General features: G+C 38.7%; 2 protein-coding genes and 1 long non-coding RNA gene across 4 annotated transcripts; 1 reads left to right on the top strand and 2 right to left on the bottom strand.

Moving 5' to 3' along the window:
* Nucleotides 1–71: 71 nt before the first annotated feature.
* Nucleotides 72–1,959, bottom strand: LOC144210961 (uncharacterized). 2 transcript variants are annotated; one of them, XR_013329494.1, is made up of 3 exons: nucleotides 1,776–1,959; nucleotides 252–323; nucleotides 72–172 (listed from the first exon to the last, which is right to left on the bottom strand). It is a non-coding gene; the product is annotated as an uncharacterized LOC144210961 (long non-coding RNA). The 2 variants fall into 2 exon arrangements; XR_013329493.1 differs by lacking the exon at nucleotides 1,776–1,959 and adding an exon at nucleotides 1,305–1,758.
* On the top strand, nucleotides 1,859–5,191 carry stard7 (StAR related lipid transfer domain containing 7). The gene is made up of 8 exons (XM_077737933.1): nucleotides 1,859–2,850; nucleotides 3,072–3,235; nucleotides 3,310–3,359; nucleotides 3,480–3,590; nucleotides 3,743–3,825; nucleotides 4,040–4,139; nucleotides 4,210–4,294; nucleotides 4,481–5,191. The coding sequence occupies exons 1-8, from the start codon at nucleotides 2,402–2,404 to the stop codon at nucleotides 4,660–4,662; spliced, it is 1,224 nt and encodes a 407-aa protein (XP_077594059.1). The 5' UTR covers nucleotides 1,859–2,401; the 3' UTR covers nucleotides 4,663–5,191.
* A 4,696-nt stretch (nucleotides 5,192–9,887) lies between these two features.
* On the bottom strand, nucleotides 9,888–13,657 carry drg1 (developmentally regulated GTP binding protein 1). Its single transcript, XM_077737129.1, has 9 exons — nucleotides 13,453–13,657; nucleotides 12,509–12,632; nucleotides 12,236–12,411; nucleotides 12,075–12,144; nucleotides 11,810–11,979; nucleotides 11,594–11,724; nucleotides 11,185–11,352; nucleotides 10,979–11,101; nucleotides 9,888–10,224 (listed from the first exon to the last, which is right to left on the bottom strand). The coding sequence occupies exons 1-9, from the start codon at nucleotides 13,489–13,491 to the stop codon at nucleotides 10,125–10,127; spliced, it is 1,101 nt and encodes a 366-aa protein (XP_077593255.1). The 5' UTR covers nucleotides 13,492–13,657; the 3' UTR covers nucleotides 9,888–10,124.
* Nucleotides 13,658–14,369: the final 712 nt, after the last annotated feature.

Here is a 14,369-nt window from a genome sequence, read left to right as displayed (position 1 = left end):
TTAAATGACAACCTTCTTACCTTAAAGATCTAGTCAAAAAGCTGTGGAAATGAATGGCCAGTGAAATGTCATCATGATTTAAGCTTTTATTGAATTTGGATTTTCAGAAATACAGAGACAGCATATGATGCAAGAGGGACATCTTCAGGTGGGCATCCAAGATACCTCAGGCCTGTTGCGTGCAAGAAAAATAGCAAAAGTTAAAATATATAGAGACTGGAGATTCTTTTTTTTGTGGGGTTAAGTTTTACCTTGATCAGTCCCTGTCTCCCCTTCTATAACCTCAAGAGTCATCTAGGCACACAGAAAGCTGCATCTTGGTGCTAAACAGAGAAAAAAGCACAAGTTAGCATATATACAGCCTGGAGATTCAACATGTAGGCTTAGTTTTTTTTTTTTTTTTTTTTTTTAATGGGAAGTAGTTTTTATCTTGATAAACAGTGAAAACTTGATTTAACCAAGGCATTTGGGGGTTGCCAACCAATTATAGGATAAAGAAATATTAAAAGAATTTTAATAAACAATCAAGATAAACAATAAAAATAAGTTAGCGAGTCCTATTTTCCCTTTTCCAGACAAGGCGATTCAATATACAGAATGAGGTTAACAGCTAGGACAAGGGTGTCAAACTCGGCTTGGTTCACTGGTCGCAATAAGGTCAACTTGATTTCATGTGAGCTGTACTATTTTTGAAATATTTAGAGATTTTTTTCTATTTAAATTGGATTAAAAAAAATTGCATCGAAAGCCCCAAGTATTCAGTTTATTTTATAGATCTAAAACAAATGTTTGAGCTTTTTTTTCTTCTTGAGGGAAAATATCTTGTCATAATTTGTTTTTCAATTCAAAAGGAAACAAAATATTTGGGGGAAAATGTTCAAGATTGGCGTGGAAAATATTTTTTAATTAAATTTACTTTATTTTACAATATGCATTTTTAAACTTAAAAACACAAAAAGTAAGAAATGGATTAAAAATACAATTATTGATTTAAAAAGGGGGAGATGAGGTCATATAATATACATGTATAATCATTTAAATTGTGATACAAGTGAAATAATGATTTAATTTCTCGGACCGCACAAAATGACACGGTGGGCCAGATTTAGCCCCCGGACCGCCGCTTTGACACCAGTGAGCTAGGAGAAAGTTAGCTTCAATTTTGTATACACGTAATTCTTTTGTGAAAACAGAACAATTACAAATCGGGAACGGGTGTTTAAATCTCAGAATGGAAACGATTACATACAAAACAACAGGAACTAAGTCGTGCCCCTGGATGTCATTCTTGAGTGAACACTTACCCAGGAAACTGTCGGTTGATGTCTTGCGTTGTTTGATTACATTTAAAGCCTTGCAACACGACGCAATAATGTAGAGAAAACGGAGATCATGCTTTTTAAGTCAAATCGTGACGCTAATACTAATGCTGACTGGTAACATGATGTGGCACAAAGCCGGTCGAGAAAAGAAGCCCATATACTTAAATTGTCGACGGTGTGTTCAACCTGGCATTAAACTGTAAGATTTGTTGGCGTTTTGGGCTCAATTGATTGCTGAAAAATCCCCCGATCGCGTGATAAAAACGCATTTAGGCCAGTGAAATGCTCGATTTCTTACCTCCTTGGCGTGCTAGTTCACCAGCGTTCCAATAGGAAAAGTGACTGCGCATGCACCCAATTATCTCCTCTACGTCGACAATGTGGGCGTGGTGCCGTGACCACACCCATATTGTCCTCTCACATTGAAAGTGGAAAAGATGGTGAGTTGCTTACCGCGCTCCTAAGAGGTGCTTTGTCCTCCCAACCCGTCTATGTTTAGAAGATGACGAAGAATAGTCGTGAGTTGTGTGGTCTTGATCTCAGATTAAAAACGACCATGCTGGAATTCGACCTAATGCTTTCAGACAGACTACTATCTAGACCAATCACATCCCCCTTTACTCTCTGCGTCCAATCAGTATGGATTTTAGTAAAGTGTTATGAAATATCTTCCGGGTGGGCGTGTCCATACGATGAGCGCTAGAGGAGGTCAAATGAACCACCAAGGATGCGAAAAGTGTATGTCTCCTGCATTTTTATCAAAAGTGGAATCTATTAACAGTTAACGTGAGGCGCCTATAAAACCCACAAGTGAAGGTAGTCGCATACTTAATTCAGAACATCTTCAACGTGTTTAGGTGTTTAAATGTCTCGCTTAGGTTAGCTGATGCTACATGTCGCGTGTATACTGAGCGATTGGATAATATGGACGTTTGCATGTTCAAATCAGTTATATATTCGTTTTAATGTGTACGATCGCTAAGTGATAATAGGTAGACACCCTACTAGCTTCTGATTTATCCTAGTTTGTTGAGGGAATTTGGTTTTACTACTGTTGTGGGGGTAGCAGAACAGCTGACATGTTTCACTCAGTGCCCCGTCGTCTTACCGCTGAGGTCGGTATAAAGACGCTCCGGCTCCCGGGCGTCCGGTCATTCCGACGGGCTGTGCAGGAGGATGACGTCCGAGGTTCTCGGCTTTGGTTGGGCTGGGCCGCGGGGCAACTTCTGTCCACTCTCCGGCGCGTTGGAGTCCTCGTTGCAGAGACGAGATCTGGGCAGAAGAACAAGGGCTTACTGTCCATATTTGCGGATCACTGCGGCTTTGTCACTGGCCAGAGATTGCGGCGTGCATGTCGGATCGCCGAACTCTACTCCAACCTTTATTCGGAAAGGACCCGTTGGACCCTTGTGGGAAGTTTCTGGCGTAGGTTCCAGAGCAGGCATCCTTCCCCGGGTAAACTAATCGCTGCCCTTGCTGGGGTCTTTGTTTGGGACAATGAGAAGATACAAGATGAAGAAATGCACAGGTTTGGATGCCCTCTTTCTCAATTTTATTATTTACTAAAGTAACACACAACATGAACATTCCAACCACAAAGTAGCTCCTTCACTAGTAGTCTTGCACACTCTTGTTTACTTAACATACGTATCAAAGGTCAAATACCTAGCATACTTCAAAAATGAGCTTGATGATGAAAAGGTGATGAAGAAGGTGGACCAATAATGCATTCTTTTGGGATGTTTTCAGATGCGGGCTGGAGCTCGAAGCTCTGGAGGCTGTGAAAAACGTGAATGCAAACGCTGGAAGAGCAAGCGCTCGCGTGGAAACCGGTTGGGAAGTGGTGATGGATAAGACAGACTTCCGAGTGTGGAAGCGACCAATCCCCGACAGTCACCTTTATGAGTACAGAGGTTAGCAAATACACAAGTGTCCTATAACATGGACAATTTAGGATGTCAATATTTTGATGTGTGTTTTATTACAGTGTTGGGATCATACACTGACGTCACACCAAGGCAGTTCTTCAATGTGCAGGTACAAATTGTCTTTCAATGATGATATTGCTCAAAAGCAATGGCTGCTAGTAAACGGAATATAAATAGCATTTGAATATAAATAGCACTTGACTGACCGCTACTTTGTTTTTGTCCTCAGTTGGATACAGAGTACAGAAAGAAGTGGGATTCTTTGGTTATCAAACTGGATGTGGTGGACCGGGATGTCAACTCTGGATCTGAAGTTATACATTGGGCTACACACTTTCCCGTTAGTTTACCTTCTTTTTTGTTTTTTATTTCAAGCTGTCTGTTGTTGTATTATCTTACTGAAATAAGAATGTTCCTCCAAAACATTGTGTATCATGTTGGTGTTTTTGACAACTACTGTTTGGTAAAAGTATGCCAATTCTTTCTCTATAGTATCCCATGTACTCCAGAGACTACGTGTATATGCGGCGTTATGAAGTCGACTTGGAAAACAACCTGATGATCTTAGTTTCCCGGTAGGAATTTTAAAAATTCTACCACATTACTGCATCATACTCATCATTTTCTTCAGCAAACCATCCTAATTTTAGCCATTTTAATCCATCTGAGGCATTTAGTTTATATGATTCACGTGACATAAAAAAGCTAACATCCATAACAATAAAGTGCTGTTCAAGTGAAATGTAATATCTAGTTTTTTTTGTACGTGTGTGTGTGTTACTTTGTTAGAGCCGTGCAGCATCCCCGAGTTCCAGAATCCCAGGATTTTGTGAGAGTTCACTCCTATCAATCCAAGATGGTCATACGTCCTCACAAGTCCTTTGATGAGGTAAGAATAAAAAAAATTAAAAAGATTTTCCCAATCACAAAGCCTAAATGGATGCTTATGTCATTGATAGAATGGATTTGACTACCTGCTGACATACAGCGACGACCCTCAGACCGCCTTCCCCCGTTACTGCGTGAGCTGGATGGTGTCCAGCGGTGAGCTTCTCCTCTCATAAATGTGTCCGTAGTTCAAATGACCTTCAGAAATAACACATGAAACTGATTAGTACCTTATAAGTCACTTTTACATTTTACTTTACCTTACCTTCTACTATGTTAAACACAAATACATACACATGCAAAATTAAACTAACTTACTTACGTCCTACAATGACCCGACAGGCATGCCAGACTTCCTGCAGAAACTTCACAACGCCACATTGAAGGCCAAGAACTTGGAGGTGGGCATCCATGACTACACCACCGTAGTCAAGTCCAAGGACAACATGGGCCGTCAACACAGCCAGGATCGCCTCACTGCCGAGAAGAAACACACCGGCGGACCCGGTCAAATGTTCGCTTGATGGTTCCGAGTGCGTGGACGACCCTTCTCAGACGAAACCCTCCGAAAACTTGCGTCGTAGATAGCATTAGTGGAAAGATGGTTGCTGTTTTTTTGTTTTTCTGGACTGATTTTCTGCAGTATTTTCATGAGGACTTGTATTTCTGCACTGATAGATGAAGATATCCATAAAGTAAAACTGGTCTGATTATTATTTTTTCTTTCTTTGCCATTTTTTTTCTGGTCTGGCCACCTAATATGAGGGCTTCAGACAAAGCTAACCAGTCCTTCCGTAGCGAGGGCACAGTGTCTTATAACAACCGTGAAATTCCTCACATCCAATTGTACACAAGCATTTTGGAGTCCTAGTTGCGGGAGGAAAAACAGCACTTAGTATTGGTCTGTCTGTTCACCTATCATTTCAAAATGGGGGGTAAAAAGTGGAGTCTATTCCAACTCCTTTTATAACGTGTTATTGATTCACACTGTGATTTTCCACCTCAAGACTTTGTCCCATAATGGAATTAAATGACTTGCTAAAACCTCTGTAATTTTGCTCTCTTACTTGCATTGAGAATGTACAAATATCTGACTGGCAACAATAATGCATTGCTTGTAAATGGAAAAATAAAATGTTTACAGCCTCTCAATTTGACAGTCAATACACACGCTTTCATGTTTGTTAGTCCGTATTGACGTCTATGCATGTTAATTTCATTGACATCTCTGTGCTTCAATTACATTGTCATTTATGTGCATCATTAAAAACCCTTACTATACATGGCCATTTTTTTATGTACAAATAATAGCCTTACGATACGTTGTCTTCTATTTTATTTATTTTTAAAGAACACAACTTACTATAGATGGTCATTTATTTTTAAGAAATAAAACCCTACCTATATAGTCTTTTTCCCACCAAAAGACTTACGATATTAACAAGCATTACTATACATTCACTTTAATTTTTGTAAAATAAAAGTCATATTGGACGGCATGGTGGTGCAGGTTGCTAGAACGTCAGGCTTACAGCTCTGGAGTACTTGGTTCAAATCCAGGTCACTACCTATGTTAAGAATACATGTTCTCCCTTGGCCTCTATCATCAAAATGACTATGTATATAGTAAGGCTTTTTCTCAGTAAAAAATACTTACTATACATGGTCATTTTGATGATAGAGGCCAAGGAAGAACATGCATTCTCAACACAAGTAGTGACCTGGATTTGAACCAAAGAATCCAGAACTGTAAAGGTCACATTGTAGCAACCTGCACCACCAAGTCTTCCTACAAGACCTTTTATTTTACAAAAGAAGGCCTTGCTATACATGGCCATTTTTCCATGAAAAATTGCTTTATATCTACTATACATTAATAAGCATCCTTTACTAAGTCCTCAGAGCCTCTTAAATCAAGAATATATTTGAACATAAAAATACAAAACACTTCCCACATTTGTTACAAAAGCAATTAATACATTTAAAAAACAAATGTCTAATATATCATGTGTCATCATGACCTGTGATCACTTTAACAAAAGCACCAGTCGCCACCTTTTGCGTCTGATTACGCCACGTCTGCAAGTTTTGATTGACGGCTCCGCTAACGGCGTTCATAAAACGAGTCCTATCGTTGAGGCACTTATTTTAATTGAGGCGTTTGACAAATCTAACATTGTGACTTTAGGTCACAGTCATCATTTAACGACGATGGATGTTTGAATAGTGTTTATTACATGATACAAACATAACAGTCTGAAAGTGTGAAGGGAAAGAAGATAAATTCAGAAGATTTGGAAGGAAGGAAGGAAGGTAGCGAGTGGCCACAAGGCTCCAAAGTGCTTGGCACAACCATGGACAAAGATGCACTGCATGGTTAGATCAAGCACAATGGCGCCTTGGGCAAAGTGGCAAAAACCAGGACAGGACAAAAGAAATATAGACGGCAACTTGAGCTGCAGTTTTTGGAAGAAAAACAAGAGAAAAGGAAGAGAAATAAGAACTTTTTTTTCTAGTTGAAATCAGAGTAACAAAAAATGAAAAAAACACATATAGAATAGTTTGAAAAGAGATCAGACCTGAAGATGAATGCATCAATGTTAAAAGAGATGTTTTTTTGTATTTATTATTAATTGTATTATTTAAAACGGTCTTTTTGGCTTTTTTTTCCTGAGCTGAGGCTTCTTTATTTTCTTTGACGTATTTTATATTATGTTTGATTGATTTTCCTTAGGTTAGAAATTGCTTCATTTGCTATATAAGTGGATATCTGAACAAAATAAAACGAAATATTATTCTAATGTGACCTATAAATATGTAATTCTAATAGGTAACAATAATATTGATAATAATGATAACAGTTTAACAATAATTGTTTAAAAAAACCCTGCTAATTTAAAAAAATTAAAGTAGAAAAATATATTAACTAGATATCCAAATCCAATTAAAACTGAATCCAAGCAATTTGTATCTCCATCTTTGTTTTATAAAACCTATGGAAAAGATTATCTTAATTTCTACTTAATATTTTTAATCTACAACCTTTATGATTACTCAAAAAACAATTGGGCAAATAATATTTTTAAAAAATAATCATAGACCAAGACTTATCGTGTAACGAAAAAAAAAAATGGTCCCACCCTTATTGCGGACAAACTGCGTCAAACCCCACCCACGCCCTATCTTGGCGGTCGCCCTGACTTTGGCGAAACAAACCACGGAAAAAATTCCCTTTTTCCCCAATGCGACGTTCTTAAAAAATCCCTCCAATTTGTCCCAAAGTATAAGAATGAATTGAAGAGGTCAATAGGTCAAACATAACCTTATTAAACAGCAATCCTGTTACCTTCACTTGCCTCTTTCTCTCTCCTCTCCATCGTTGTCGTTTCGGGGGGAAAAAATCGGAACATTTGCGATGATGATGATGATGATGATGTGGAGCCCATTCCTAAAAGCGAGAACTTTAGAAATGATAGTTCGATATTTTCACAGAGAATTCTGACCCTGAAGTACGAATCCTTACCTGCATGATTTCCTAAGTTCACCTGTGGCACTGCAAAAAACACCTGAAAGGAAAAGAGAACTTTTTAGTTCATAATTACAAGAAAAAAGACCTACCTTTTCAATTGGAATGGCGTCTTTGAAGATGTCTCCGTTGGTGAGATGTTCACAGATTCTCTGCTGGAGCCCGACTGTCCCAACTGCGTCCACGGCACCCCTCAAGTCACTATCGCCTTCCTGCCCCTCCTTCCAGCTAAAGGAGGGGTCAGTGATGTTCTCCTCTCGGGATAGGTGCGTTGCTACACACTTCTATTGGACCTAAAAACGTGTGTATGTATGTGTGTGTGGTCATTTTTTTTTTTTTTAGGATGTCTCCAATTCCGCATTTCATAAATATTAATACAGAGGCCTCCCTCCGCACCCCGCCCTCCCTAAATGGCTAGTTTCTTTAATTTTGTTAGTAAGGGGGAGTGGGAGTGCTTTATTCACTAAATGGCTTTTATTAGTGGCTGGTCTTCAACTCTTTCATTAGCTAAAGTGCTGCTATAATTTACAGGGGGAGGAACAAGAAGGGGGGTGGGTTGGAGGTCTGATATGTAAGGACTGAAAAGTCCTTCAAGCGCTTGGATTCATGCTTGGTATTATAACTGGAGGCTGTTGGATAATAGCGAGGGTATTTAGAGTTTTCATGCGGGAGTTTTGTTTTTTTTTGGGTGTTTTGAATGTGTTTTATAGCACATTAGAGCTCAATTTTGATTGTATAATGAGGCCCAATAATGTTGAATGAATAAAAATGGCTGATATGTGAAAAAATATAGTACATTGGCTGCCACTTTCCCACTGGATTGGACATCCATGTATGTCATTTATGTCATAAATGGCAAGGAAAATGCAATAATGTTATTCATGATAATCAAGAGTAGTTAAAATTTATATTTACCCCATGACAATATATTTTTGGTGACCTTTGGTAAAAAAAAATCAAGTTAATTATTAATACATCAATACTTTTGACAATACTAATGAAATACTGCTTGGAGAAAATATACATAAAAGAATTAGGGGAATGCATACATTCATAAAAAGAATATATGGGGAAAAAATAGAACATGTAATTGACAAACAAAGCACAAATAAATACAATTATATAGAGATAAAACATTAAGAATGAAAAGCAAAGAGAAGTGTAAAAATATACGTTTTGAATGACAAAACCAAATATTTTGGGTTGGAATTAGCTCACTAGTTTTACTTATTAATTTACCTTAAAGATATATTACTTGACCAAAACATGTCTTAACCTCCAAAATCTCAAAAGTCATTTTTATGAAACCTTTTCCTTCTCTACATTTTTTTAAAAATCCTAAATAGATTTTTTGTGGAGAAACAAAAGTGAATTGATATAAAAATCCATACAAATGTACTGCCTAAATACTATAAATACCCATCCTAAAACTACAAGAAAACACATCTATCACAATGTAGTCATAACCATACTTTCCATTGAAGACACCTGTCGATAAAAGACCACAAACCATTGTTGAGTTATAAAATAGCTACTTCTCTTCTCACGAGTTTCCGAATATCGACATGATGCCGAGCACGCCTCGACCGGGAAAATGTGCTTTTACGTGTGTGTGTAAGTGTGCCTTCAATTGAGTCTTGTTAGTTGTGAACAGCTGCTGCATGATGTCCCCAAACTGCGTCTGAGTAAATGAACTGATTAACCTGAGTGGCTGTTCCGAGAGGCCAGGGAGAAAAAAAAAAAGTGGAGATGCAGAAGTGGAGAGGGGGGGGACACTGGGCTGAATAAGCGCCTTCATCATCAATCCCCCGTAAATCGTGCCACTGGACAGGCCTTTTAAATGCTCCCCCCTCCCTTCTTCGAGCCAGACTCGAATAGTTATGATGCTGCAGTCAGATGCGTTATAAGGAAACCACCATATACAACTTAATGTCATATAATGCATTGGGTTCGGCTATAGATTATTTTAAATAGAATAAAAGTGGCTATTTGTTTAGATAACCTGCAATAATCTCATTGGAGAGTTTGAATGTGACGTCTCAGTCACTTTTGGGGGCTTGGAGTATTTTTTTAATGAATGTAGTATTAAATTGAATTGCGTTTGTATATTTTGTCCCAGTAATGATAGCGAGTTTAAAATTTTAGACTAGAAGGTAGACGGGTAAAGTTGAAATGAGATGTTGGTTAAATACCAGACAGAAATAAGTCAATTTCTTGCAAGGTTGTGTGACTCATTTATTTGTTTCCACAAATTTTCCATTCAATGCAAGCGTTAACCAATATTCAATATGAACTAATCATGGTGTTGAAGTATATTGCCAAAGTGACACGCACATCCATGTCATCCATTTCCAAATAAGAACACATTGACAAGCACATTTCATGTTTGTCATTGTGATTTTGGAGCCATGCACGCACTATGTCACAATAATCATGATTTTTTTTCTCTCTCCCCAATGACTATTTCTTCACCAACTGTATAACATCTTCATCTTCCATCACGTGATCCTTGCCCACCTTCTGGGGGTTGTGTTTGACGGACGCTCCCCACACGAGCGCACTGCAAAGAGGTCGAAATGAATGGCGAGCAACGGAATCAAAGCTACGCGACAGAAGACACCAGTCGGTGGCACAAAAGACTCTAATGTGGCGTGACACCACTTGGCCCCCGCCGCCTCCCCGAAGGATCACTAATGCTCGGTAGCACTAATGTATTGACTGATTGACGATCGAGGCGCACGCATTTAGAGATGGACACCCACACCCCCACCGCCCATCTAAAAGGCCGCAGTTAATACATCTCTGCAGTATTTGTGCACAAAGAGGCAGTAACAGGTTAAATCGGAAGTGGGACTCCTGTTTATGCTCTATTTTCATTTTATATAGGACTAAAATGGTGTTTTTGTTTTGAGTGGTCAATCAAAAAAGGTCAAAAGGAATTAATAAATGAAAAGCTGCCATATAAAGAGTCAGTGTAATAATTTTTGCTTGTAATTTTTGTTGCAAAATTTAGTGTTACACGTTGAACTTTAAATATTAACAATATTTTACTGTTAATATATATATATATATTTTTTATTTAATTGTGGAATGCTAAAAATTATTAAAAAATTATGAGCCCCTTTATTTATTATAAGCATCTCTGTATAAAGACGCCCCTTATCGACTAACATTTTATGTATGAATACCTGAGTAACCTGACCAAATGAAGAAAAATAATAATAATTTGGAAACCCCTCTCACACAATAAAAGAAAATATTCCGACTTATTTTGGCAAGAAATATCATAATTCTCCCTGACCTGTAGTACTTACTATTTGAATTCCTTGATGAGGTTCTTGTGAATCTTCAAGCAGAAGTCTTCCACGGCTGTATGCTCGTCGGGCAGAACCACGGGAGACGTGTAGTCTGGGAGCTGGCCTTTAGGTTTGGTGTAGCTGAACACAATACCGTCACATCTCAGGTTAGGACAGATGGTATGAAAAAAACAAGTAGTACAGAACCGTGGGGCTCCACTTACATGCGCACGAGCTTGAGGTAGTCCCACATCTTCTCGAGGAGATCGTCAAAGTTCCAGCGGTGGTGAGCCGAGATGGGCACGCAGTGCGGCACCTTGTAGATCACGTCCAGCTCCTCGATGGAGATTTGGTCGATTTTGTTCAGCACGTAAATGCAGGGGATGTAGACCCTGCAGAGATTATACATAACCATCACTGTATCTAATGAGAAGGCATTTTTTTACTGAAAAAAAATGTTAATATATTTATTTTTGGGAGTCGTTCATATGGGATTTATTTTTATAAATATATGATTGCCTATGATGGACAGCGCTCGCCACCTCATTCTAAACATGAGAATAAAACCCCGTTAAGGACCACATAAAGAACCCTCGTTGCCACACCCACGATAAGTGCGCCTCGTCTTCTCACCGATTTCCCTCCACTATGTCGATGAGGTCATCTGCCGTGCAGTCGCCGCGGAGGGTGATGTCGGCATTGTGGATTTTGTATTCGGACAAGATGGTCTTCACCGTGTCGCCGTCTAGTTCGCTTTGGGAGCACTGCATAGGCAGAAAACACACACACGGTCAAAATTTGATGCAGTTGTGGAGCTGAAAATGTACCAGCATATCCAGGACGACGTACCGTGGCAGTAAAGTTAATACCGCCCTTGTCCTTCCTCTTGAAGCCGATATTAGGTGGCTGTTTGTTCAGTCGGATGCCGAACCCCTCCAGTTCGTGTTCTATTAGCCTCTTGTGCAAAAGAGGTTTCAGAACATCTAGGACTATCAGGATCAGGTTGCAGGTACGAGCCACTAATGGAGACACATCAAGCGAGAAAGACTTTGTCACATAACCAGAGTTTTGGCTTTGTTTCGTCAATGTCGCAGACATGTCATGCAGTTATTACCTGCAATAACTTGTCTGCCTCTTCCTTTGCCATCTTTGGCCCCTTCAATGATTCCGGGGAGATCTAGAAGCTTTGAGGGGGGAGAAAAAGACAACAAAGTCAAAACAAAGTTCTGCACTAAAGTATGTTGAGCTAGCCAATTTGATTCTCCTTGTACGCACCTGGATTTTTGCTCCTTTGTAGCGAATGACCCCTGGGACTGTTGTAAGGGTGGTGAACTCATAGGCGGCGACCTCAGAGTAGACCCCCGCCAGATTGCTCAGCAATGTAGACTTCCCCACTGATGGGAAGCCCACAAAGCCGACACGGGCGTCCCCAGTTTTGGCAACGTCGAAACCTGAGAACAGAAAAACAACATTTAGACCAAAAAATGACAGCATTGTGCATTTAGATTGTGTGTGTGTGTGTGTGTGTGTGGCCACAATTCCATTTACCTTCTCCTGTGCCACCCCCTGCACCCCCTTTCGGTGTGATGAGCTCCCTCCTGAGCTTGGCCAGACGTGCTTTGAGCAGACCCAAGTGGTGAGCCGTGTTCTTGTTCTTCTGAGTCCTGGCCATCTAAAAGAAAGAAAATAGCAGAAAACGGATCCTCTATTAGATTAGGTTCATTGACATCAATGGGACAAAAAAGTCATATGTATAATTGATTGACAGTCAAGATTTGATTTTATTCATTTTGCCTCACAATTGACATTTTATTTCTTTTGATTCATTAATATCCTACAGTTGATGCAGGTGAAGAATTTTTCATCACAATTATGGGTGTGTCACTATATGGCAGTGCAAATAATTGTTTTTTAAAAAAGTAAAGGACAGGTTGCTAGTATTTTTTTCCCACAAACGTCAATAGTAACTCATTTACTACACTAGACATCTAATTGATTTTAACGCGAATGAACAAATGTTTTATTTTCTTGATGTTTATATTGCATACGACCAATTGTGGTAATGCAATTGTAGTATTAGTCGCCCACGTGCATTTTGAAACGGGAGATCAAACATTCCAATAAGTTAGATCTATTTTGAAAAATAAAAATACATAAAATAAATGAATACGTATTGCTTTGGTGCCGTTAAAATAACGGTTTTTGACAGCTGATAGATCGAGTTAAGAACAGTAATGTTTCGTCTTAAAAACCCCTTTTGACGTAGTAAACTGGTTTATATGTGGGGTTATATTCAGTTAATATCTAAAATCACATATTTAGTTGAGAGTTATCCGGATGTATTTCAAAGATCGGATGGCACTTTAACAAGCATTAAAACAGATAGACAAAAATGAGCCCATTATATTAATGCCTGCCCTGTGGACGCGGGTAATTTTACATGTTAGCCATTAGCTGAAAACGTGACTTGACTCCTTCCTTTTCTCTCTTACCTCATTTTCAATCTCGGCGATTTTGGCGAGTATGCTCATGATGGCTGAGGTTCGGGTCACAGTCTTGATTTGTTGATAAACGTTCAATAAATTACACAGAGAAATTGATCAGGTTAAAAATAATGTGTGCGGTTATGGAGAACACTGCAACTTTCCACGCAGGCGTCTGAGTTCACTTCCTTGTGCCAAATCTCGCGAGAAGATAGCAAGATGTATTTGCCCTCCCCTTTTACTTGCAGGATGAAAAGTACCTAGTAATATTAGATTATTATTATGTATTCCTTGAATTAATATTGTCTTGAAGAGATATCAGGTAGAATATTTGTTAACAGTTGCTATGCATGCTTTTTTTAACAATTAACTACTTAATTAAAAAGTGCAACCCTGCAAAAACACCCCCAAATTCTATTGCTTTGCTGTATATTTTTGAAATTGAAATCAAACAAATCAGCTGTCAGCCACATTTATTATTTCTTCTCTTCAATACATCTCAGCAGAACCATTTCCTGTAAAAATAAATGCATTTGAAAGATGTCATTGAAAACAACCCCCACCCCCCAAAAAACATATCATAATTTCATTCTGTAAAGAACCTCGCATATATTTTATTCATATTCAATATATGTATATATATGTTTGTATTTGTGTGTGTGTATGTGTGTGTACTTACTCCATTCTGATCAGTTTAACATCACATGCATGGTATGCTGAATCTGTTTGTGCCCAGATCCCTGTTTTGTTATTAATTATTACACTGTCGGAGGTGTGCTTGTCCTCATCAAAAATACAAAAATAGTACTTTTCTATAAGGTAGATACGGTATTCAGCGAGTTGTTCAGCATCAGTTGTTGTCCAGCTGAGCAAAAAAGGGGCGCAAAAAGAGCAAGTGAAACACAGCAAGACAAGACAAGATTCAT

This window comes from Stigmatopora nigra, chromosome 17 (genome assembly GCF_051989575.1).
Source record: "Stigmatopora nigra isolate UIUO_SnigA chromosome 17, RoL_Snig_1.1, whole genome shotgun sequence".
Taxonomy (NCBI): domain Eukaryota; kingdom Metazoa; phylum Chordata; class Actinopteri; order Syngnathiformes; family Syngnathidae; genus Stigmatopora; species Stigmatopora nigra.
The sequence above is the reverse complement of the archived record's forward strand: the minus strand, read 5'-3'. Positions and strand labels throughout refer to the sequence as shown.